Source organism: Prionailurus viverrinus, chromosome E1 (assembly GCF_022837055.1).
Source record: "Prionailurus viverrinus isolate Anna chromosome E1, UM_Priviv_1.0, whole genome shotgun sequence".
Taxonomy (NCBI): Eukaryota; Metazoa; Chordata; class Mammalia; order Carnivora; family Felidae; genus Prionailurus; species Prionailurus viverrinus.
In genome coordinates this window covers 14957886-14983457 of record NC_062574.1, presented here as the reverse complement: position 1 = coordinate 14983457, position 25572 = coordinate 14957886, and the positions used below count along the sequence as shown (strand labels likewise).

At 48.9% G+C, this 25572-nt stretch overlaps 2 protein-coding genes and 2 long non-coding RNA genes across 5 annotated transcripts in view; 1 reads left to right on the top strand and 3 right to left on the bottom strand.

Moving 5' to 3' along the window:
* PRPF8 (pre-mRNA processing factor 8) overlaps positions 1-5910 on the bottom strand; it is a 43788-nt gene extending 37878 nt beyond the window's left edge. Inside the window, exon 1 of the mRNA XM_047832182.1 lies at positions 5590-5910. The gene's annotated coding sequence lies outside the window, so the exon portion shown is untranslated. The remainder of the gene's footprint in view (positions 1-5589) is intronic.
* Positions 5911-12643: 6733 nt separating this feature from the next.
* On the bottom strand, positions 12644-15311 carry TLCD2 (TLC domain containing 2). Its single transcript, XM_047833347.1, has 4 exons — positions 15029-15311; positions 14556-14638; positions 14270-14352; positions 12644-13707 (listed from the first exon to the last, which is right to left on the bottom strand). The coding sequence occupies exons 1-4, from the start codon at positions 15196-15198 to the stop codon at positions 13255-13257; spliced, it is 789 nt and encodes a 262-aa protein (XP_047689303.1). The 5' UTR covers positions 15199-15311; the 3' UTR covers positions 12644-13254.
* Positions 15312-16482: 1171 nt separating this feature from the next.
* Positions 16483-21260, bottom strand: LOC125152208 (uncharacterized). Of its 2 annotated transcripts, none has more exons than XR_007147083.1 (2): positions 21140-21260; positions 16483-19112 (listed from the first exon to the last, which is right to left on the bottom strand). It is a non-coding gene; the product is annotated as an uncharacterized LOC125152208 (long non-coding RNA). The 2 variants fall into 2 exon arrangements; XR_007147084.1 differs by having other exon boundaries at positions 21089-21225.
* Positions 21261-22722: 1462 nt separating this feature from the next.
* LOC125151869 (uncharacterized) lies at positions 22723-23975 on the top strand. The gene is made up of 3 exons (XR_007146966.1): positions 22723-22816; positions 23286-23383; positions 23920-23975. It is a non-coding gene; the product is annotated as an uncharacterized LOC125151869 (long non-coding RNA).
* Positions 23976-25572: the final 1597 nt, after the last annotated feature.

Genomic DNA, 25572 nt, shown 5'->3' with positions numbered 1-25572 from the left:
TGCTTCGGATTCTGTGTCTCCCTCTCTCTCTGCTCCTCTTCAGCTCACTCTCTATCTCTCTCTCAAAAAAAAATTTTTTTGGAGGGGGCGCCTGGGTGGTTCAGTCCGTTGAGTGTCCGACTTCGGCTCAGGTCATGATCTCTCGGTCCATGAGTTCAAGCCCCGCGTCGGGCTCTGTGCTGACAGCTCAGAGCCTGGAGCCTGTTTCAGATTCTGTGTCTCCCTCTCTCTGACCCTCCCCCATTCATGCTCTGTCTCTCTCTGTCTCAAAAATAAATAAACATTTAAAAAAATTTTTTTTTAAGTTTTTAAATTTATTTTGACATAGAGAGAACCAGTGGGGAAGCAGCAGAGACAGGGGAACAGAGGATCCAAAGCAGGCTCTGCACTGACAGCAGAGAGTCTGATGTGGGGCTGAAACTCATGCACCGTGAGATCATGACCTGAGCCAAAGTCACACACTTAACCAACTGAGCCACCCAGGTGCCCCAATTTTATTTTATTTTTTTAGAGAGAGAGAGAGAGCACGTGCATGCACCAGTAGGGGGAGGGGCAGAGGGAAAGGGAGAGAGAATCTTAAGAGAATCTTAACACCCAACGAAGATCCCAAAGCAGGGCTTGATTCCACAACCCTGAGATCATGACTTGAGCCAAAACCAAGAATCGGTTGCTCAACCAACTGAGCCACTTTTTGCTTTTAGAGATTATCCACTCACTTCCCACTGTAGAAAATGGAGATCCAACTCCCCCTAGCCTCCCATACATATGTATGCCCTTCCCACTACCTCATTCTCCCCACCTGCTTATATTATAATTTTGGCAACATTAACAAGCAAGCTTATGTAATTGTGCATGCAATATCAATAGCACTACATAGCATGTAGTCTGTGTTAGACCCTTGTCTAAGCACACTGCACATGTCAATTCATTTAATTCTCATGATAATCCTATTACTGTCATTCCATTGCACAGATGAAGATACTGGGACTCAGAAAAATAGGGGGGAATCTATACCTCCCCTGAACCTTCCCTGTAAGTTATTACCTCTCCTATCCCCCCGTTTAGTGCACTCACCTCCAGCTGCCATTTGTGTGCCTATCATCGGTAATTTACACAAGGTTTTAACATAAAACAAAACAAAACAAAATAAAAATAAAACCCACCAAACAAGAAAACTTTATTGTGCCTGCCTATGCAAATGGTACCCATGGATCTGCGGCTCATTCCTGTAATAAACTGTGATTGCATTTCCTTTCCTAAGCAACTGTTCATTTTGTCTATAATTGACAGATGCATTTGCTCAATTGTCTATAGATTCTCGCAATGTTTCCCCTGGCTCCTCATTAGTTTTTAAATCTCTTCCCAAATATTCAGACATTTAAGATAGTCTCCCAAAAAAGTCTCTTCTGGAGATTTATGACCCGCTGTAGAATGCACCTGTTTCCCTCTCTACTTGCTTACCATACAGCTCTCTTTCTAGGATCCCCATTCAACATTATCCTGCGAAGTCCGTTCTTCTCTTTTATGTTGAATCTCCTGTTTTCATTATCCGTGTATTCTTCTTTCTTGTTTAACTCCCTCTTTTTGGTGGAGTGTATCTTCCAGTAGCTTTCTCTGAATGGTGCATGGAAAATAAATTTTGGAGGACAACCCTCGCACGCGATTGGTAGTTTGGCTCGGTATCAAATCCTAGTTTGAAATAATTTTCCTTCAGATTTTTGGTGACATCACTCCATTACTGTTTAGTTCCCATGTGCTGTTTAGATGTCCAAAGTCTTTTTTTTTTTTAATGTTTATTTTTTGGGAAGCCTGGGTGGCTCCGTTGGTTGAGCGTCTGACTTCAGCTCAGGTCAGGATCTAGCAGTTCATGAGTTTGATCCCCACATTGGGCTCGTTGCTGTCAGCTCACAGCCCACTTCATAACCTCTGTCCCTCTCTCTCTCTCTCTGTCCCTCCCCTGCTCACACTCTCTCTGTCTCAAAAATAAATAAATATTAAAAAATTAAAATAAAATGTTTACGGGGCGCCTGGGTGGCTCAGTCAGTTGGGCATCCGACTTCGGCTCAGGTCATGATCTCACGGTTTGTGAGTTCGAGCCCCGTATCGGGCTCTGTGCTGACAGCTCAGAGCCTGGAGCCTGCTTCAGCTTCTGTGTCTCCCTCTCTTGCTCTGCTCTTCCCCCGTTCATGCTGTCTGTCTCTCTGTCAAGAATAAATAAAACATTAAAAAAATTAAAAAAATAAAATAAAATGTTTACTTATTTATTTTGAGGGAGAGAGTATGCAGATGCATGAGACAGGGAGGGGCAGAGGGAGAGGGAAAAAAGAATCCATGCTGAGCATGGAGCCCAACACAGGGTTTGGTCTCATGAACAGTGAAATGATCTGAGCTGAAATCAAGAGTCGGACATTCAACAGACTGAGCCACCCAGCCTGGTGTTTGTATATAACTTTTTCCTCCCCCCTGGACCATTAATCTCAATGTCCTGAAATTTACCTATAAGGTTGCTTGATGTGAGTCTATTTTCTTTCACTGGTCCACGGACCCATCAGTATGTAGTACCTGCAACTCGTGTTCTTTGGTTTTGAGGAATTTTCTTTTATTACTTCATTGATGATTGTCTTTCTTTCCTCAGTCCTCTCTTTCTGCGATTCCCATTATTATTACTATTTCTCTTTTAATTATAGAATTAGAGAGCGAGAGAGCATGAGTGGGGGAGAGGAGCAGAGGGAGGGAGAGAGAGAGAATCTTTTTTAAGTTTACTTTTGAGAGACAGCAAGAGTAAGTGAGGGGCAGAGAGAGAGAGGGAGAGAGAGAGAGTTCCATGCAAGCTCCACACTCCCAGCGCAGGGCTCAAAGTGGGGCTCAAACTCACAAACCATGAGATCATGACCTGAGCCGAAGTCAGATGCTTAACTGACTGCGCTACCCAGGCACCCTAAGAGAGAGAGAATCTTAAGCAGGCTCTACACTCAGCATGGAACCCAGCGTGGGGTTTAATCCCATAACCCTGGGATCATGACCTGAACCAAAATCAAGTGTCAGATGCTCAACTGACGGAGCCACTCAGGCGCCCCTATTATTTTTTTAAGTAAACTCGATGCCCAACATGGGATTTGAACTCATGACCCTGAGATCAAGAGTCACAGGCTCTACTGACTGAGCCAGCCAGGCGCCCCTTTCCATTATTTTGATGTTGAATCTCCTGGACTGGTCCCATGATTGTCTCATCTTTTCTGTCCTAATTCTGGGAGATTCACTCAACTTTATCTTCCAACTCCTCCATAAATTTTTCATTTCCAGTATCACATTTTTTTAAGTTTATTTATTTATTTTAAGAGAGAGAGAGAGAGAGAGAGAGAGAGAGCACAAATGGGGAGAGGAAGATAGAGGGAGACACGGAATCCAAAACAGAGAGCCTGATGCGGGGCTCAGACTCCTGAACCATGAGATCGTGACCTGAGCCGAGATCAAGAGTTAGAAGCCCAACCGACTGTGCCATCCAAGAGCCCCTCCAGTGTCACATTTTTAATTTCAAAATATTCTTTTTGGTTTTCTCTGAATGCTTTCCTTTCTTTTTTGCTAGTATGTTCTTACGTCTTGGTTGCAATATATTCTCTTGTCTATCTCAGGAAAACAATTAAGAGCTTTTCTGAAGTTTTATTCTCCATGCAGTCTTTGCTTTTTGTGTGTTTTCCCTTTCCTTTTTCTATATGTATCATGTTAGAGGCTTTCCTCAAATGAGCACGATCGGTTCTTCAATTAAACTTGTAATAAGTGCTTCCAGTGAAAAGTACAGAGAGATTTGACCTAATTATAGGGGAAGGGTCATGGAACTTTCCTCAGAAAAAGACATGTTGGAAATAGGCACTGAAAAGTAAGAATGTAAAAAAAAAAGAGAGAGAGAGAGAGAGGGAGAGAGAGAGAGAGAGAAAGAAAGAAAAGAGAGTGCATAAGATACAGGAGGTGCAGTAGGAGGAGGGCAGCCAGAAAGACAGGAGCAGGGGATAATGGGAAGCCTACCAGGCATTGGCCATTGTGCAAGGTCCTGAGAAAGAAGCATGAGACAAAGAGTCAAACAGAAAGTCCCAAGAGTCCAGAGAGTAGACAAGGGGAGATTATGCAGAACACGATAGGACAGACCCTGAGTCATGCCTTTATCTTTATGTATGTATGTATGTATGTTTATTTCTTTTTTGAGGGGGGGGGGGAGGGGCAGAAAGAGAAGGAGACACAGTATCCGAAGCAGGCTCCAGGCTCCAAGCTGTCAGCACAGAGCCTGACCATGGGCTTGCACTCACAAATCATGAGATCATGACCTGAGCTCACAAAGTCGGACACTTGACTGACTGAGCCACCCAGGTGCCCGGAGTCATGCCTTTATCTTAAAAAGAAGGAGGAGCACCCGGATGGTATGAAGCAGGGGAATGACAGGATCAGATCTGCATTTTAACAATCCCAGGCTGGCTGCTACGTGGAGGATAGTTATGAAGTCATCGTCATGTCACCCAGGCTAGAGATGGTGGTGACTTTGACCAGGGTGGGAAAGCAGGAAATAAAAAGGAATGAATGGATGTGGGATCCATGCCCAACTGAGTGATAATCAGATACGTATGTATGGGGTGGACATGGGGTGGCATGCTTGAGGACGATGTTAAATTCCTGACTTCTACAGTGAGTTGATGGCGGTGCCATGCACCGGGAGACTGGGAGACTGGGAGAACACTGGGAAGGATGCAGGTCTGGGAAGAAAGATCCCAAGTTAGGTTCTGGACAGCCCCTCGGATGTCAGAATGCAACAATCCTAACCTCCCTGTACGTCGTTTGTCTGTTCGCAGTCTCACGGTGATCTGTTTCTACATTTCTTACCCCTGGTCTCCCTCCACCGGATGATTCTTTCTTTCCCAATTTCCCACTTTAACAAAATCCCGGTTGCAGGCTTCCCCTAGCCTGCGAGAGATATGGCTTGTTTACTCAATGTTATACTTTATAAGTTCTTGTTGAAAGGAGAAATAAAGAAACAGTGTAGCATGCCATTGATCCTTGGAGCCACAGAATAAAATGGCACATCTCCAGGGCACCTGGGTGGCTCAGTCGGTTAGGCACCTGACTCTTGGTTTAGGGTCATGATCTCATGGTTCATGGTTTCAAGCCCCACATCAGGTCCCACACCACCAGCACGGAGCCTGCTTGGGATTCTCTCTCTTCCTCTCTCTCTCTGCCCCTCCCCCACCCAATCATTTTTTTTCTCTCTCTCTCTCTTTCTCAAAAAAAATAAAATAAACTTTAAAAACGATGGCACATCCTCCTGGATGGTAAAACTGACAATTTCACTTGACATTTTGTAAAAATTTTTTAAATCACAGACCATAACCCCTAAGTAATTTCAAATGGTATTATATATTAAAACGGATATGAACAGACTTTGAAGCAGGATGCAAAGTTCACCTGAATGTCTAAAATTTAATACACGTCAAGGCAGTGCTGCTGTAGCTGCCCTCCCTGGGAAGTGCCCCCTGTGTCCCTGCCCCGCCCCCCCCCCCCCCCCCCCCCCCCCCCCCCGTTTCTGTCATCTCCCTGGCTCCTCACCGTTGCTTGCTGTCCGGGAATCCTTTGGACTTTGTGAAGAGTTAGGGTTAGGGAACAACAGCAGAGTAGCAGCAGGAATTTGTGGCAGCCCCACGCTTCAGGCCCCTCGGTCCTCCTGCAGCCATGCCCCAACCTGGGATCTGTGACACACACCGCGTCAGTCTCTCAGCTCCCAGGATTGCACAATGCCAACCAGTGAAGTTCAAGGGGGAGAAGCGGTCCTTTGGAAGGTCAGATACTACCCCAGAGTGGGGAGTTGGGGGTTGGATGGTGGTGGGCAGGGAGCCCTTTGCAGGGACCCTCCCGTCGCACTGCACAAATGAACTCCCATTCTTTTCCCCGCCCCCCAAAGGTCACGTGGCCTGCATCCTCAGTTGAGCTCAGTCTAAGAATCACTTCCGCGATAATAAGGGTTATTTGCATAAGGTCTGCTATGCAGACCTTATTAAATCTTATTCAACCTCCTGTGTGATAAGAGTGTCTCTGGTGATTAGGAGTCATTCTCCCCTTCCTGATAAAAGATGTGGGGGTGGGCGCCGGGCGGGGTGGACACCTTCACACCTTCACAAAGGGAAATTTACAGGGCGCCTGGGTGGCTCAGTCGGTTGGGCGTCTGACCGGCTCAGGTCATGATCTCGCGGTCCGTGAGTTCGAGTCCCGCATCGGGCTCTGTGCTGACAGCTCAGAGCCTGGAGCCTGTTTCGGTTTCTGTGCCTCTCTCTCTCTGACCCTCCCCCGTTCGTGCTCTCTCTCTCTCTCCGTCTCAAAAATAAATAAATTAAAAAAAAAAAAAAAAAAAACAAAGGGAAATTTACATTCTGCCTCTAGGCAGAGATGGAGAGGACAGACAACTTTTCCTGTATCTGTTTCTCAATTGACTTCAGCTCAGAATAATCCTTATGGCACAATGGCGTGTCTAATAACCTTTCACCTGTGTCAAACCTACACATTCCTGCAGAATGTTCCTGCAGAAGATGTGGCAAGAAGGGCGCTTTCCCACCCGGTTAGAGGTGGGGAAAGAATATGCTCACACCATGGAGTTAAGTGGTGTTCTTATTTGCAGGGGAAAGCTGAAATGCACCTCTGAGAGGCAGTTGCTACATTCCTGAAAAGCACAGGGATCAATACCTGGTGAATATAAAAGTCTGGCTTTCAAACCGAAGCATTCTGACTTAGAAACAGCCACTCCAGAGGCAATTTATCTGATCTGACAGATCTTCAGTTGTCAGCTGCCTCCTATCTTTTTACCTTGATGTTTCTCCCTTCCTCGGCCTTTCTATAAAGAAAAAGACAACATAGTGTGTAACAACGAGGCCTGAACCAAAGCAGAGACCTGGATTCTAAGTCTGGCCGTGCCACAAACTGGCTGGGTGTACTTGGATGGGTCACTTAACTTTTCTAGGTTTCAAGTTCCTGCAAATTGAAATAGGAAGACTGAATAGTCTTGAAGGTGATGTATTAACAAAGACTCACTGTTACGGGTGAAAAAAACAAAACAAAACTCAATTCATACTCACTTAAGCAAATCGGGAGTTTTTTGGCTTGTGTAACTGAATTGTCCAGGAGAAAAGTTCTGGCTTCAGGCAGAGCTTGATCTAGACAACACTTAGGTGATGTTAGAGATCTCCATCTCTGACCCCTCTTTTTTGTGGTGCCTTCATGTTCAGGGATGCTCCCTCACATCCTACTGGCTTAGCAATGTTAGCACACATAGTGCACGTAGCTAAAAGGTCGAGCAGAAGTCAAGGTGTTGAGGCTCATAAGCTCTGCTTATGTGTTAAGCATTCATTTCAGGGAAAGAGGATATGGTGTTTTGATGGGCTAGGCTTAGGTCACATGCCCATTGAGAGGGGAGTGAGAGAGGAGGGTTTTCTAAGGAAAATCTCTACACTGCTAGGCAGGCAAAAATAGCAGATGTTGACCACAGGTGGGATCATAGAAAAAAAAATGGGTTTGAGTCCAGACCCTGCCACTAGCTAGCTAGTTAAACCTGAGCAAAGTATTCAACCTCTCTGAGCCTTTGTTTTCTCAACTAAATAATGGGATTCATCTCTGTTGAGTGGGGTTAAATAGGATAAAGCATAAAAGGTGACTGATGACGTGGTGGAGGCACGGCAAATGTTTAGTTTGGGAAGCTGTGACTTTAAGTTAGTGATTCTAATAAACATTTCAATGTAAGTGCAACTCTTTAAAGAATAACTTCTCCTGGGGTGCCTGGGTGGCTCAGTCTGTTCAGCATCTGACTTCGGCTCAGGTCGTGATCTTGCGGTTCTTGGGTTCAATCTCCCTTGTCAGACTCTGTGCTGACAGCTCAGAGCCTGAAGCCTGCTTCAAATTCTATGTCTCCCTCTCTCTCTGCCCCTCCCCTACTCGTGCTCTGTCTTTCTCTCTCTTAAAAATAAAATAAACATTAAAAAAAAGAGTAACTTCCCTTATATAATTTCCTGTCTAGTGAGGGCTCCTAATTTTCAGCCTGAGAAATCCAGATTTTATATACGATAAAGCCTTGACAATTCAGTTATAGAGATTTCTGTTAATTTTCTTAATTCAAGATTAATTTGGCTAAAAGATTCTTTCGGTTTCAAACCTTGGCATTGACAAATCACTCTAAATTGTCTGATTCCATTCTCTTGCTCTAAGCCCATTCTATTGAATAAATTGGGTTTTGGTTTGTTGTTTTTTGTTTTTTTTTTAACATTTATTTATTTTTGCGAGGCAGAGAGAGACAGAGAGACAGAGCATGAGTGGGGGAGGGGCAGAGGGAGGGAGACACAGAATCCGAAGCAGGCGCCAGGCTCTGAGCTCTCAGCACAGAGCCCAACGCAGGGCTCAAACTCACCAACCGTGAGATCATGACCTGAGCCCAAGTCGAACGCTTAGCAGAGTGAGCCATCCAGGTGCTCTGGGTTTGCTTCTTGATAGTAGAGGATCTTCCAACACTTTAGGGCTTTGTAGGTCAAAAAGTTGGTGCCAAGACGAGACCTTCCCAAAGCAAAGCTTCCACAGTCCAGCATTTCATTATAAATCAGACCGCCATTGGAACCCAGAAAACATGACTCAAAGAAACCGCATTCATAAAAGACTGCAATTATGTGCATAGCAATTTATTAATTTATGATCAGGATAGTGTTTCAAGACTATAAAATATCAATGTCTCCCATCCCGGAAGCCACTCCCTTGTGCCAGAGGACAAATAATTCATCAGCCAATAGCTTGGTAGGCATGGAGTCAGTCTTGAGGGCCACTTCACTAAGCCATGGTGAGGTCTGACAGGTCACTGCCATGGTGACCCAACTCATTGTACCAAATGCAACATTTGCCAACCTCTGCATTTTTGAGTTTCTCTTTTCTAGGGACCCAACTGACCATGCCTCTCCAATTCCCATCATCTATATCTGGTCCACACCATCTATAACTGGTCTCTGTGATGAGATATCTACTTAATCAATTACAATCATAATGCAGTCTTGCCTTCCTGAAGTTTCACTGGGTCACTGTGATGAAAATTTGTCTGATTCCAAATTCTTCAGGTGTTTGCTTATGTCCTACCCCTACCTAGTAGCTAATCTTACCCTTCCTGTGCAAGTTTTACTAGTTAACCCACAGGAACAGCTATATTTCCATAATGGTCAAGGTCTTGGCATCTCTCACAAGATACTATCAATTAGTCACTTGAGGAGTACTCGCTTGAACCATAAACTTGTGTCGGCGCACAAGAAAACATGCAGGGCTTGGAACAAATCAATATTGACCTCAACACATACTTAGGGAACGGATTTCTTCCGTGAGTTTGTCACATTTCTTTTGCTTTGAAAACTCAAGATAGTGTTTTTGTTAATGAAGGTATTCAGTTAAGATGGCAAATTGAGTTTTGAAGCTACTATTTCTATCAAGGACAACCTCTCTGACACAACTCTGTTTTGTTTCTCTGTCTCAACTTCTATACCTTTGCCTCTCTGGCTTTTGTCTGATTACATTTGATGTCTCTGCTCTTATTGTCTGCCTGTGTTTGCTTCCAACTGTGGCAATTTCTTCTCAACCTCTATGTGCTGTTCTTTCCCTTTGTGCTTTTTGGAAATTTTTAAGATTTTCAAGTTTTGGGGGTGCCTGGGTGGCTCAGTCAGTTAGGCGTCCAACTCTTGATTTTGGCTCAGGTCACGATCTTGTGGTTCGTGAGTTTGAGCTGCTGACAGCGCAGAGCCTGCTTAGGAGCCTCTCTTTCCCTCTCTCTGTTTGTCCCCCAAATAAATAAATAAATACATAAACTTAGAGATATAAATACATAAACTTTTTTAAAAAAGATGTTTTAATTTTGTAAAGTAATCTCTAGTCCCAACATGGGGTTCAAACTCTCAACCCTGAGGGGTACCTGGGTGACTCTGTCAGTTAAGCATCCAAGTTTGGCTCCGGTCACGATCTTGCGATTTGTGAGTTCGAGCCCTGCGTAGGGCTCTGTGCTGACAGCTCAGAACCTGGAGCCTGCTTCAGATTCTGTGTCTCCCTCTCCCTCTCTGCTCCTCCCCTGCTTGTGCTCTGTCTCTCTCTCTGTCTCTCTCTCTCAAAATAAATAAACATTAAAAAAACCCAAAAAACAAAAACCTCATGGCCCTGAGGTCAAGGGTTGAATCCTCTTCCAACTGAGCCAGCCAGGTGCCCCACCCACTTTGTGCTGTAATGATCTCTGATGGGTATCTGTCACTATCCCTCCTTCCTTTTTTCCCTATCTCTATTCTTTCTTTCTTTCTTTCTTTCTTTCTTTCTTTCTTCATCTGTTCCCTCCTTCTCCTTGATTTTTCCTTTGGATGTTTTGTTGGTTTGGTTTGGGGCATTTTTGTTTGTTTTAGATTTTATTTATTTTTTAATGTTTTTTTTTTTTTTTTTTTTTTGAGAGAGGGGGAGAGAGAGAGAGAGAGAGCAAGTGGGGTAGGGGCAGAGAGAGGGGGACAAAGAATCCAAAGCAGGCTGTGTGCTGACAGCAGAGATCCTGATGTGGGGCTCAAACCCACAAACCCTGGGACCACAACCTGAACTGAAGTTGGACGCTTAACCAACTGAGCCACCCAGGCACGTCGAGATTTTTTTTTTTTTTTAAGTGATATCTACACCCAGCGTGGGGCTCGAACTCACAACTCTGAGATCACGCATCCTCCATCAACTGAGCCAGCCAGGTGCCCCTTCCTTTGGATGTTTATTTACTCAGTCTGCTCCCCTCTCCACCCACCCCTCCCCCTTCTTTCACTCTCTGTGGTTCTCCTCAGTCCCTTTGCCTATTCTTCTATCTCAATTTACATCCCTGATTCTTATTTTTCCTCATCTTCCTACCAGTCTCTGCCTAACAGTTCCTGGCAGTCTCTGGCTTTGTTATACAGTGTAGCCGTTTGTCCTTTGTCTTTCTGTCCCCAACTCCACATATTTCCTACTTTCTTTTTCTGCCAGTGAATCTTCCCATTGAGTGCCTCTTCACCTTCTGTTCTTTTGCTTCTCAGCTCCCCTGACGAATCCCCCTCAGCCTCTATCTCCACCTCTCTCTTCTCTCGCTCTGCGAACCTCTCTAAAGGCTTCTATTACCTCCATCTCTCCTGAGTCGGGTCGTTCCTCCTTGTCACTCACTCTATTTCTCTGTCTAAACCATCTGTGCCTTGCACCCTTGGGGGCCCTTCCTGTCAGCTTTTATACTGATTTTCCTCGTCCTTGTCCTCTTCGTTTATGACCATTTTACCAGTTCGGTGACTGCTTCCTGTCAGCAACCATGAGGGTCTTTCTCAGCGTTTCTGCCAAAGATTCCCTGTCTTGCCCTCCATCTGTCTTCACCTCTGTCTCTTCCATACAGGTGATCCTTTTATTTGTCCCTTGATCTATGTATGTCCACTTCTACTATCCCTTTTCTCTAGCTCAGCTTTGGGGCAGGATTTTTTTGTTTTAATTTTCCTGTCTCTTGCTTCTGCTCATGTATTTTTTCTGTGGATGATTAAGGGTTATCTCTTTCTGTCCATTGCTTTGTAGAATAGTAAACTTAATCTGCTCTACACTTCCCGTAACCTGGCTGTTCTGCCTGAAGAAAAGAGATTTTGTGTGGTGAAAAACAGAAGCGCAGCGGAAGTGCTAGGGGAGAAAGGAGAGGGAGAGCTCGCAAAGGAATCCTGGAAGGGAGTCAGATAGACCTTAGTCCCTCTGCAGCCAAGTGGAAGCCTTCCCTCATCTACTTCTGCCTCTGCCTTCATTCTTCCATGAAAGACAGGGCCTGGGAAAACCCTATAGTCGGCACCCAGATCAGGTGTTTGAGTCCCTGCCGTGGCTCTGGGCTTTAGTGCTGTCCTAAGACAGACCTGGTGGGCACCTGGGTGGCTCAGTCGGTTAAGCATCTGACTTTGGCTCAGGTCATGATCTCGCGGTTCTTGAGTTCAAGCCCTGTGTGGGGCTCTGTGCGGACAGCTCACAGCCAGGAGCCTTCTTTGGATTCCGTGTCTCCCTCTCTCTCTGCCCCTCCCCGGCTCACACTCTCTTTCTCTCAAAACTAAATGAACATTTAAAAAAATTAAAAAAGAAGAATCTGCATTTTCCTTGAAAAGATCAGAAGATACTAAGAAAATTTAAAAGGAAGATGCTGGGCTTTTTAAAAATTATGAAGGCAGGGGCACCTGGTGGCTCAGTGCATTGAGCATCTAATTCTTGATTTTGGCTCAGGTCATGATCCTAGGGTCGTGAGATTGAGCCCTGAGTTGGGTTCTACACTGAGTGTGGAGCCTGCTTAAGATTCTCTCTCTCTCTCTCTCTCTCTCTCTCTCTCTCTCTCAGTGCCTGGGTGGCTCAGTCAGCTAAGCGTCGGACTCTTGGATTTCAGCTCTGCTTGTGATCTCACGGTTTGTGAGATGGAGGCTTACATCAGGCTCTGTGCTGGCAGCACGGAACCTGCTTGAGATCCTCTCTCTCTCCCTCTCTCTCTGCCCCTCCCCTGCTCGCATGCACTCTCTCAAAATACAGAAACATTACAAAAATATTCTCTCTCTATGCCCCTCCCCCCCCTCTCTTAAAAAAATTTTTTTTTTAAGGCAGTAGAACTAACATTAAGTACAAACACAGTAGTGTGGCTTTGAGAACCAGAAATAGCAGCAGCAATTGTAGTGGCCCAGATCTTCTGTCTCTTGGTGACTATTATGTCCACCCCCACTGGCTACTGATAGCACCTGTGTGGCCTCCTCCCATTGCTAGAATTTGGTCACAGTTGAGGTCTTTCTTCCTCTGACCCCACCCCCTCCATGCCAGATCTCTCTGATCCTAACAGGACCTCACCTTTCTTCACCTGTTCCCATGCTAAAGCAAAGGATTTCATTGGTAGTTTCATTTAGCTTCATGCCTCCTGCCACCTCTTATTGGTAGAACTGGCTGTACCTCTTGAGTTAGTCTGCTGGACGAAGTGGTCATCTGATGATGGGATTCAGTGAACAATAGCCCAGGATCCCGGTTTCCCACCCATCATGAGCATCAGCATTTCTTCTTAGATCCTAGGAATGGGGAGGGGTGTGAGTTAGCCGGAAAAGGAATTGAGATACTGAAAATTCCTTTCGGTCCTTACCCCATCGAGGGACAGTGCACTGTAGACCACCATGTCCTTGTCCTGGCCATGTCTCCCCCAGGACTGGCCGGAGAGGAGCCTGACGCTTCTCTCTAGTCTTTTAGGCTGAGAATGGAACCATCCCTGGTGACAAGCTCACCATCACAACATCTCCTTGTGTCCCTGGTTTCCTTGTGCCCAGGGATGGGCGGGCGGTGCCGAGACCGTAGGACATCACTGACCAAAATACGGACACCCAGTATGATGCTCATGGCACCCACAGTCACCAGTCCAGTTCCACCAAGGATGACCAGAGCAGGAGGCACCTGGTGTTGCTGCCGAATCAGCCACAGACTTATCCACCCCAGAGGCACCAGGCGGAAGAGGGCCAGGGTGGCCAGGGTGGCCCAGCTGGCCATGCTGAAGGCCAGGGATGGGGCCTGGTGGGAAAGCAGCAGCAATTTTCGTAGGTGCAGGCAGGCAGAGTTCAGCTCCAGGAGCAAAGACACCATAGAGAGGCCTACATAGTGGCTGGACAGAATGGCGGTGCTGAGGCAGCTCACTACCTAGGGAACAGGGGTCAGAGGTCAGAGGACCTTCCAGGAACTACTGACCATCATTGCCAACATCTCAATCCCTAAGACAGGGGCTCCTAAGCATTTTGTGGTATGCTATCAAAAACCTGCCCTTTAGGCTTACCCTTACGTTGGGGCCTAAATGGCATTAAAATAACTCTTCCATAATAACCCTCGGCCCAGAGGTTGTCTCCCCTGGGGCAGCAGCAGCGTCTGCACAGTATACCCCCCACCCCGCCCCGATTTCCAATCCTGGGTTTTGATGCCCCATCCCCACTCCCTGTACTGGGACTCCCCCTTCTCAGAAAATCTCCCTATTCAACATTTCTGCAATCTATGAGCCACCTGAGGGAATCCAAGCTACCTAGGCAGTGCTCAGACTCCGCTGTGGCTAGCAGTCAATCCTCTCCCCCCAAACCAGCCCAAAGTTGGGAGGATCAAGCCCCAACAGGGTCAGAGACTCTGGAAAGTCACTGGACAGAAACCTGAAGAGAGATTGGGGACCCCACCCCGAGCATACCACCGTTCCTGTCTCCCTTTCCCCAAGTCTCACCACCAAATGATGACAGAGAAGTTCCCACGCCTGGCCCAAGGTCTGGTTGCACAGCATGTCAGCTCCATCCGCCAAGAAATAACCTATGGGCATGGTATGAGGGGGAGGACCATTAGGCCTCCCCAAGTTGTTGTACCTCTTGGAGAGGAATCTTCATCCCCTCCTTTTTCCAGGTCTTTAGTTTCCTTCAGCAAAGCTGCCAGAAACATTTGACCCCTGGGGACCTAGAATTACCATCGGAAGGTTGTTCCCCACCAAGCCCGCCCAACCTTCCCTGCAGACTCACCCACGGACACAGCCACCAGCACCAGGGCCCAGAACGGGTGGCCGTGAATCGGGTCGGCAGCCATCTGAGGGTACAGCGAGAGCCTGTAGGAGATGGGGGACCATAGTCAGCATGGTGCAGACTCAGACCCCATTCTCCCGCTGTGCACGCTCACCCACACATTCACAGCCCCCACCCAGTGTCAGACTTTCAAGGTCCCGCTTGGAGGGAGTGAAGCCTACTTGGAAAGAAAAGAAAAGGAAAGAGAAGAGACGAGAAGAGAAGAGAACAAAAAAGAGAAGAGAAGAGAAGAGAAGAGAAGAGAAGAGAAGGAGAAGGAGAAGGAGAAGGAGAAGGGAACAGGAAAAGGAAAAGGAAAAAGGGTTGTGTAAGGTCCTGCTTCGATTCTTGAAGGTGCCCCTATGGGTCTTTTAATCTCAACTTTCGACCGCTCCCCCTCACCCCGGTACCTCCCGAACCTCTAAGCCCCGCACCCGAGCAGCGCCCCGACCCCTGTGAGCAGGCTGTGCACCAGGGAGACACAGATGTTCCGCCACTTCCAACGGTCCTGGGCAGCAGATCCCGGCGTGGGCAGCAGCTGCAGCGCCCAGTGCAGCCCCCGGAAGGCGGCGAAGGAGGCGCCGGTCACAAGGAGCCCCCACATGGCCTGGCAGGTCCGATTTAGTCCCTTGGGCGCCGGCGCTCTCAGCTGGGACGCACCCAATGTCAGCTGCGGGGGCTGTGAGCTGGTTTTCGGGCAAGAACGGGTGTTTGGCTTCCCCAGCCCACCGCGCCTTGGAATCCGCTTTAACTTTTCTAGGCTTCGACCACGCCCCCATCACTCGGCTAGGTGGTGATTGGAGCAGCCGGGGAGCCACGCCCCGGAGCTACAGCCAACAGATCCTGTCCCGCCCTAGGGTGGGTGGCGGGTTGGGGGCTTCTGGGGACCACGCTTTGCAACGGAGCTCAGGGGGACTTCCAGGCTGTCGACAGGGTTCTTCCCCAACTCCTGTGTCCCAAACCCTTCGGAACTCCCGAAATAGGTCGCTAAACTCACCTGACACCCCCAGAGGCCCCGCCCCATTGTCTTTCACCTCCTCTTCCCTATACTAACCTTTCACCTGCTGGTCATCCCACTCTTGGCACCCTCACCGACCTGAAGGTAGAGGCCAGCGCACACCCACTCCCACTTGCTTAAACATCGCCACCGCACTGCCCCACATCACCCCCACCCCGTCTCAGCTGTGGGGGTACCTCATTTCCTTCGAGCCACCCTTTGCACTTTCCGAGGTTTCCAGACCTTTAACACATCATGGCAGCCCTATTAATCCCAATAGTCCTATCCCCTTACACAGTGCCTTCAAATGGAACAACAGCTCCCATTTTGGAGAAGCGACCCGCTGGGGACTCCTCCCCCCAACCGCTTTTGGGGGCCCTACAGAGGACCCTTGCTATTAGGAGGGGAGGGAAAAGGAAACCACTTAGCACTCAAGTCTTGAAAAGCACCCCTCCCCCCAGGGCTTGGTACAAGTTAGGTGAATAGAATTCTCTCTTCCAATCTGAGGTGGCAAGGAGAGGTCACGCAGGGTCACCTCCAGGTTGGGGCAGAATCAAAGAGAAAATCAAAGACTGATAGGATTCTAGAACCTTTCAGCCTGGAGATAAAATCTTCCCCGACGCCCCCACCTTCCATCTCCTGAAGAGTGACAGGTTTTTACTGTTTTCCTTACTCCACACCACACCTCTTCAGCTGGCTGAAAGCCAGCAATTCAGAGAGCTGTTTCTCGTAGGTGGAGAGGGGTAGATTCCAGCTACTTACTCCTGGAGAATGAAGTTCTTCACATTCTCACAACCCCTTTTCTTCACCAAAACCCCATTTCGTCCAAGGGGTTAGGGGCATCCCTTCATTCCTCCACACCCACCTCTCCAAGTTTTTAAAACAATTACACCGATTCTTTTAAATTTTATTATGTGAGAACCATACACAATGTAGAAAATTTTAAAATAGAAAAGCCAAAGAGGAAAATCACAATGATTTTGTTCCACCATCCAAAGATAATCACTATCATCAACATTTAAGAGTTATGTCCTTAGTCTTTATCTGTTTTATGTATACAAGAATATACCCATATTAAAAAAAATTGAGATCACATAATACACACTATTTTCATAACCTTTTTAATATTCAAAGAGCATTTTTCTTTCCAGTCAAATGTTCTTCTACATGACTTCTAATGGCTGTGCAGTACTCCACCATCTGGATGGATATACAATGATTTACTTAAGCAATCCCCCATTGCAAATTTTCATTACAGCAAAGAAGAAGTGAATTCCCAATCAGACAACTGCTTCTCATTTTTTCTATTGCAATGCTGGGGTGAGCATCTTGTAACTGAATCTTTAATTATTTTCTTAGGATAAATTCCCAAGTGTAGAATCACTAGGTCAAAGGTGATGGACACTTTTAGAGCGTTTGACACATACTACCAAACTGACATCCAGGAAGGCTATACCAATTCGCACCCCCATATGCAAGGTATGGGAGTGTTATTTTAGTGCTCCTTTGCCGATACTGGGTCTTCTTTTTTTTATTTTTTTAAATATAGTTTGCCGAGGGAAAAATGCTTTCAGCTATGCTTGTCTTTCTTTAATTACTAATGAAGCACACATTGTTTTTCATGGTTTTATCCATTTGAATTTCTTCTATGAATTCCCTACATATGTCCTTTCACAGCTGGTTCTTGCTCCTTGAGGCTGCTTCTTTATATCACTCTATAGGGTAGGGAGTAGAAGTAGGAGGATGAAGCAACAGGACATTTTAACACAGTCTCATATCTCAGGGAGGTAGTGACACTGGAGAGAAATAGTGAATGAAGCCAGTGGCCGGGAGCTTGTTCTTGATGGAGGCTGGCCGTCCTCCCTCCTCCTCGGGTGCTCCTGGCCTTTATGGGTCCCCTCTGCGGGGTGCCCAGACAGGGCCCTGTGCTCTCCGGGCCTGGTCCTTCACTGGTCTTCTGCCTGCCTCTGTGTTCCCAGGCTGCTCTTCCTCATCTCTGCTCCATGACGGGTGAGGATGGCAGAGCCACATACCCAGGGCTGGAGGGAGACACTGCGGCCAGTGAAGCGGAGAGGGGAAGAAAGGACGGAAGCAATGTCCAGGGACAGAACAATCTTTGTTGCAGCCTATGAGTGGACCCAGTCTACCCACCCCCTCCACCACAGTCCCACACACATCCAGCCTAGGCTGCAGAAGGGTGGGTTCAATGATCTACTCTCCCCTAAATCTCTCTCATAAGTGGAGAAAAGGACCCAGCTACCTGTACATCTTGTGCCCCACAGCGGGACAGCTTTCTGCAGCCCCTGAATTTGGCCACCTTCAGGCAGGGAGGCTGGGCCACGGTTGAACCACACCAGAGCCTGAGCCCCAAGAGTTACATGGCATCAGGAGCCAGGGGTGCTAGGTTTACACAGCTTGATTCCCCAGAGGGGGTCATATCCCACAACCCATCTCGCCTGGTTACTGGAGAGAATTTCCTGCCTCGTAAGCCTGAGCTGAGTCTCACAAATTATCCTGGAAGGTAAAGTGAGAGAAGAAACAGGAACAGCAGTTGGAACCCCATCAGGGGCTGCAGTTCTGTTTTGGGTGGCAGAGGAAACCTGGGGCCACCTTTGTATGGTGGGAAGTCAATGTAGAGACTGAGCTCCTCCAGCCCCTAGCCCTGGTCTAACTCTAGCCCCCTCCCTCTAATCCTCCCCCCCACCCCCAGCTCCTGGGGTTGTGTTGGTTAGGGATGGGGGGAGGGGCAACAGCTTATATGAAAAGCTGTTTTGTTCCCACCCACAGGGAGAAGAGAGCCCAGGCTCTGAGTCTGCACAGTAGGCTTCTGATTCCCTCCTGCACATTCAACTGTATGATTCTGCATCTCACAGGTGTTGAAGCTGAGACAAGAGGCCCAAGGGTCCCACATATAGGTGATTTATCCCTGTAACTGGAGTCTAGGCCAGTCTGAGAAAATACAGGGAAAGCTAAGAGCATGGAGTTGACTACTCAGATGGGAGTTTCAGTATGACCTCTTCCCTGAAGATGAAATTTACTTTGGACCTCACCTGGAAAGGCAGTAGGAAAGAAAGGGAGACAGGAAGGAGGGTCAAGAAAGACATCTGAGTAAAGGTGTTGCCAGTTTTCTTTGCTCCCATTGTCTTCCCTTTGTCACACACTGATGTAGACCAACTAACCTTGGGTAGTCACAGCCATCTAGTCCCCAGCCCAACGAGGGTCTCTAATCTACAACTGTTCTCTCTTGCTGGGCCAATCTGGCTGAAGGGTCTCCAACTGAACAAGGTTCCCTTTTCCAAAAGGCATCACCACTCCCGCTGTTCTGACCTTCCCAGCCCCAGTTCCGTCACCTTCCAGATGAGGGGGAAAGCAGCTCCTTCTCCTCTTCCTCCTCCTCCTTGAAGCCAGGGGCAGAGGGCAACAGTTCTTCAACTGGCAGCTTTAGCTGGGTCAGGACATAAAGCTTGCCACTGAAGAACTACTGCGGCTCAGCCAGTTGAGGATGTGGGAGGGACAGGCTCCTAAAAGGAAAGGGAAGAAAAATGGGAAGGATCTGAGCAGGGCCATGTCACAGGGACACTGTCCCACTGGCATCAAAGTCCAGCTCCAACAGATGCTCAACCTTGTAACAAAGGGTTCTTGGCTTTGACTTGGGCCTGCAGGAGCAGTTAACTTCAGTGAGAAGCAAGAGGCAGCTCTAAACATACCTCCTTGCACCTCTTTCCAGAACTGAAGGCTGTAGAGACCCAGGCCTGCTCTCACCCCACCCCCCACCCCTTGCCTCAGCTACCCACGGAGGGCCCCTCCTCTTCAGCATTCAGAGAGGGCAGGACTTAGAACCTTGGACACATCCCAGGTACTTGGTGAGAAGTTGTACCTTAGGTCCAAAAATGTGAGTTCAGTGATCAGCCCAACTGACTTGTTCCCAAAGAGTTCAGCTAGAAGAGTTTTGGGGGCCTACATCTGGGGAAGAGTAAGGAAGTGTTTGGAAGGTCAGCAGAGGCTCCAGGGACTGTGAGGAGAGGACAGGGGACCAAAGGCTGGAGGGGAGGGAGGTATGGGCAGGGTGGATGGGCAGCTTCCCCAAGACTCTCAAATGCCAGGCATTCCGCTTGCGCATTCCGGGTACATCTGGTATGAATTCCAGGCTGTCTGCCGGCCCCTCCATGTCTGAACTTTGTTCCAAGTTCCAAGCCCCGCCCCCACAGTTCCAACGCATGAATCAGCAGGAAAAGCCGGGCCCTGCAGCATGGCCCAGGGAGGGGGCTGGGGGCGTGGCAGGCTAGAGGGCTGTGAGCTGGGGAGGGCGGGTCTGTGCTGACACTCAGTCCAAGGGCATGGCCCATGCCAGTGTGAGCGGCCAAGGCGGTCTTGCTTTCAGACTTCTATACTCAGAGGATAAGAAAGACTAGGGTGGGGGTGGGAGGTTTTCAAATTACAAAACCCTCTTGGGAGACATGAACTTTGTGGTATCTTCCTTCCCCCAGGTGACCAGTCCAACTCCTTCCCACTCTCCTCTGTCTGAGCCAGCTCTGTTCAGCCCATAGGACTCAGCGGCTGCTCAGAGTCTGTGCCAAGCAGGTGCCCTTGGCTGCAGGGCGGGGTGGGCCCAGGGCACTGACCCTCTGACCAGCTGCTTCATCAACCCTTTGGCACCCTGACAATTCCTAGCCCAGTCTGACAGCCAGGATGACAGGCCAAATGAGTTGGAGGCTGTAACTAGGGCCGGAGGGAGGTGGGGGCGATAGCCTAGAGAGAGGCCATAGGGAGGGGCCAAGAGTTGGCCGAGAGGTGGGGAGAGAGGGAGCCCAGTGATGACTAACCCAGGCGCCCCACCCAGTCAGCCGGCTTCCCAGGCGGTCAGGGCCAGGCCTGGGCTAGGGGCCCCACAACCGGACATGCTGGGGGGAGGTGCAGAGGTGACCTTCTCTGGGCCCAAGACGGCCAGTTAGGCTGGGGAGGGGGGGTTAGAGTTTCCAGGTCCTCCTCCAGCCCGCTTCCCCCACCAACCGCGGTGAAACCCTAACCTTTGGGTTGCATAAGGCCCCCGCACCGCCGCCCCCTACTCCTCTCCCCTCCCCCCTTACATAACATCCCCTGGAGGGAACGAGAGGAGGGGCCGGCCCGCCCAGAGACCCCTTCCCTGCCAGGGCGCTCAATTGGCCCTGACCCACTGACTGCCAGTAAAGGAAAACTACCTCCTCACTACCCGCCGGGTCCAAACCCTCCGCAAGCTAGAAGGCCAGTTCTCATATCCTTTGACCAGGGGGCGCCCAGGTTAGCTGCCCCCAGCCCTCCAGCCCCTCGTCTCCCTTTTAGCCACTCTGCAAAACCTTCCGCCACTACTGCTGTCCTGGCTCCTTCTTTAAACCTCCTGCCACACTACTCCAGTCAGTTCAGGCCCCTCTGCCCCAAAGCTCCGCTACCCCCGCCGCCCCCTCTCCCCTCCCCCGGAAGGGCAGGGTGTGGCCACCAGGACCCTACTTTCCCCCGTTACCCTGTTAGCACGGTTCCCTCCTGTGCGGCGGAGACCCCAGCTCACACCCACCTGGTGCTGGGTGGGGGGGCTGCTGAGGGTAGGGGAGCAAATCAGTGCGTCCGTCCCCCACGGCCGGCGGCGCTGTGTCTTCCCTGCGCCCAGCACACACCGGCTCCAGGCTCCGATCAGCTGGCGGCGTCGTGACGCACAAGCTGCGATTGCACCGCCCAGGGCCAATCACCGCCCACTGCTGGGCAGCGTGACCACACCCACTCTGGGGCGCCAGCACTTCGCCCAGGTCCCGCCTCTCCGGCCGTCTTAGCTCTGATTGGCAAGGAGGCCACCCCTTTGCCTGGGTGAGCTGCGCTAGGCCACGCCCACCAACTCACGAGCTCACCAATAGGTGAAAGGGTGTGGCTGAGCCATAAGCCTAAGGCAGCTTGCTTTGAGGAGCGCTACGTCAAACCAGAGTCCTAAAGAGCAAAAGGAAGTAAAGGCGTGTGTGTTTGCGTTGCACACTGGTCAATGTAGTTCTCGGTCTGGCACCTCGTTCCCAGAATCCAGCGCGCTCTGTGAGTTGGCATTTTTAAACTCCTCTCCGAATCCATCCTGGCGAAGTCCTTAAAGGGCTACAGCCCCTCCTTTTTTGGGCCGTGCGTGCTTGTTTGAAACTACCCCAAAATGGATTCGCTGACCTCTGCGTATGAGGCGATAGTTCTTTAGGGAAAGGTGGAGCAGGCGAAGCAGGAGTGGGTAGAACTGAAGGTGGAAATCAGCCTCCCGGGCAGCACACTCTTCCATTGGATGAGGACTCTTGAGGGCTTTTGGGGGAGGGAAAACTGTCCACCTCTCCTGGTCACAGCTTTCACTGGAGAGATCTAGTCCTCCTCTCCTGGCGGACTCTTACTAATCAGGAGATTTTTCTTGTAGAGTAGGTCTCGTCCCAGTCGCATAGAGGCAGAGCCTCTCAAGCAGCAACTTCCTAACAAAAGATTCATAGTACAGTCTTCACTTGAGGGTAGAAGCAAGACTAGTGGTGGGAAACTAGGGGATGGGTCTTGCCAGAGTGTCAACTGGTAAGTAACCCCATCCTCCGCCTAATACCCCTATTCTGTCCCGCCCTCCAGAAGCCTTTCACTGACTCAGGCCTACTTAGGAAGAGATTTCAAAGGTAGAGACCAATGGGGAGGCTGCCCCTTTCCCCAGGGGCCAATCAGAGCCTAGGGGGGCGGGGGATGGGCAAAACGAAGAGGAACCCAATGACTTGGCAAAAGCTGCTAAACCGCTTTTTTAAAGGGCCAAGTCTGGGACGCGTCGCAATTTATCACCCCCACCCCCGCCCGTTCCATAAAAGAGAAACGTGTAGACAGGATCCGTGACTTTTCCATAGACTCCCAGTTGAGTATGAGGATACCGAAAAGGATCAGCCTGGGGTGAGAGACAGTTCCTCTGTATCAAATACAGGCTCCACCAAGTAATTGCTGTGGTTCCTAGGAACTCCAGAATTCCCAGCCTGTGTTCAGAACAATGTGCCTTTAAGGAAACTTCCTGCCTTCCACCCCAGTAACAGCTGATTGCTGGAAAGTGTGACCTCAGGGGACGAATCAGCTGTTACCACATCCTCCTCCTGGCCTGCCCTCCTCCATCCCCTTATCCCCACCCCACCCCCCACTCTACCTCCGCCCCAACCCTCCTGGGTCTTCAGGAAAGAGAGGAGATGGAACCCCAAATATGGGGGACCTGCTTGTATGTTCTTTCCTCTTTCACTCCAAGACTATCTCCCCCCCTCCAACCCCCCATCTGCTGTTTAGCTCTTCAGAGGTCTGAGCTTGGAACGAGCGGTATTTCCTGTCTGCACAGCCAGTTCACACTCAGCTCATACCCGCCTTCCCAGGTCTAGAAGGAGGCCAGTATTGGGGAGGCTCAGAATGGTGGCTGGCTGGGTGTGTGGGTGCTCCAGGAATGGTACTGGGAAAGGTCCAGCGAAGCTGCAAACCAAACCTAGAAGAGAGGAATAGCCATGGAAAGAACGAACGCTTCCTGGGGCCAGAAACCTGCTCCCCAGGCCATTTGCCCCCTACTCCCTACTCAAGTTGCCTTATTCCTTCCCACACTGGGACTAGCTAATGGGACTCTCTTGGCTTCACCCATTCACTCCACTTATAACTTAGATGCCACCTGGCCCTTGTTTTATTTACACTCTCACCCTCCACAGCAGGCGTGCTAATGTGGAGCCTCCCAGAGACTGCAAGTGGAATGCACTGATCCCAGAAACCAGAGGCTTTGGCTAGGAAGTCCTGCAGGAAGACCCAGGTAAATATTTTTACCCCAGCCCTGAGCAGGGAGTCAGGGTCATTCCAGGACAAGCTTAGTGTTAAGTCCCAGGACTGACTTGGCAAGGTTGGGAGAAACTGAGCAGGGCCTTGGCCAAGCTTGGAAGAAAGAGGAACCTCACCAGCTGCCCCCATTATCCATTATCCTTACAGTGGAAGTCTCATTCCCTTCTTATCCAAGACCCTCGGAGTAGGCCCATGTCCATTTTGTTCTGCTAACTCTCCATTTCCCCTCACCCCTCCCACCCCATTGGGCAAAAGCACAGGCTTTGAGTCCAGGGTTTCTCAACTTAAGCAGTATTGACATTTTGGGCTAGATAATTTCTTGTTGTGGGGGCTGTCGTTTGTAGCATATTTTAGCAGCATCCCTGGTCCACTAGATGGAATTAGCAACACCCCCACCCTGCAGTTATGACAACCATGAATGTCTCAGGACATTACCAGATGTCCCCTGGGGGCCAAAATCTCCCCCAGTTGAGAACTACCGAAATCAACAAACTTGGATTCAAATTCCAGCTCTTACCAGCTCTGAACTTGAAGATGCTCGACATCTCTGCACCTCAATTTCCTCATCCACAAAATAGAGTGAATAATAAATTCAGAGTTTATTGTAGGGATTAAAAAAGGATTATGTTGTTTTTATTAAAAATTTTTAATTTTTTTTAAATTTTTTTTTTCAACGTTTATTTATTTTTGGGACAGAGAGAGACAGAGCATGAACGGGGGAGGGGCAGAGAGAGAGGGAGACACAGAATCTGAAACAGGCTCCAGCCTCTGAGCCATCAGCCCAGAGCCTGACGTGGGGCTCGAACTCCCGGACCGCGAGATCGTGACCTGGCTGAAGTCGGACGCTTAACCGACTGCGCCACCCAGACGCCCCTTAAAATGTTTATTTTTGAGAGAGAGAGAGAGAGAGAGCACATGAGGGGGGAGGAGCAGAAAGAGAGGAGACAGAGGATCTGAAGCAGGCTCTGTGTTGACAGCAGAGAGCCCAGTGAGGGGCTCGAACTCATGAATGGTGAGATCATGACCTGAGCTGAAGTCAAATGCTTAAACCTACTGAACCACCCAGGTGCCCCGAAAAGGATTATGTTCGAAAACACCTAGCACAGTACCTGGCCCACTGGCCCACAGTTGGCACACTAAATGTTAGCTTCCTTCACTTTTCTCACTGCCAGATCAGCAAAAACTAACCTCACTCAGCATGGGCTGACTGCCGGGGCAGCTGCAACTTCCCTCCTTGACTATCCAAGCCATGACCTCCAGGAAACTCAATATTGAAGTTGGCGAAAGGGAGTGGCTAATTTGGTCCCAGATTCTCCAAAGCCCAAGGGTGCTTGGGTTGGGATTCCAGGGAAATTTGGGAATTGAGCTGTTATAGAGCATTATATCACGATGTGGCCTGCAGATTGCCTGCATCAGAATTAACTGGGGTGCTTGTTAAAAATTCAGGTCCCTGGGTCTCATTCCAGACTACTGAATCAGAAGTACATCATAAAGTTTAAAAACCACTGTTTTAGGCCTCAGGTTGGGGAAGGTGTCAGTGCCCCAGAAATCTTAGGGCCCAGCATTGTAAGGACATCCTATTCAAAGGAAGAAAAGAATTCTTAAGGTTAGTTACACTCAAGGTCATTGTTGTATTGCAAGCCAAAACCACTAGAGGGCAGGACATACACGAATTTACAGAAAGAAAAAGTAGTGCCTATTCAGACTAGGTAAACAAACCCAAGCAAAGACCAGGTGGACCCAATTTCATTGGTACTAAGAAGCAGGCACTACCCACTGACCATCAAAACCCGTTCTCTGGCCTCAGGTACTCAGACCAAAGTTCGGGATGCGAGATTGTCAAAGAACGCCTAATTTCTCAGGTGAAAAAATAAAACTTCATGGCCAAGGAGCACAGTGAACATTGGTTTTAGAAGGAGATACTTTGGGTTTGAAATTTGGCTCTACCAACTCTTAGCAGTGTGACCTTGGGCAAGTTGCCTAAGGTAGTCAGCTTCCTCATCCTAAATGGTTATAAAAATATCTCCTTAAACAAAACAAGATATGCAAAGTGTTAGCAGGGTGCCTGGCTCCTAATCAGTGCTCCATGAATGATGGTTGTAAGTTATAACTGCCCAAGGCCATGTGAACAAGCACATCCGGGGCTCCCACTGTGTCTTCGAG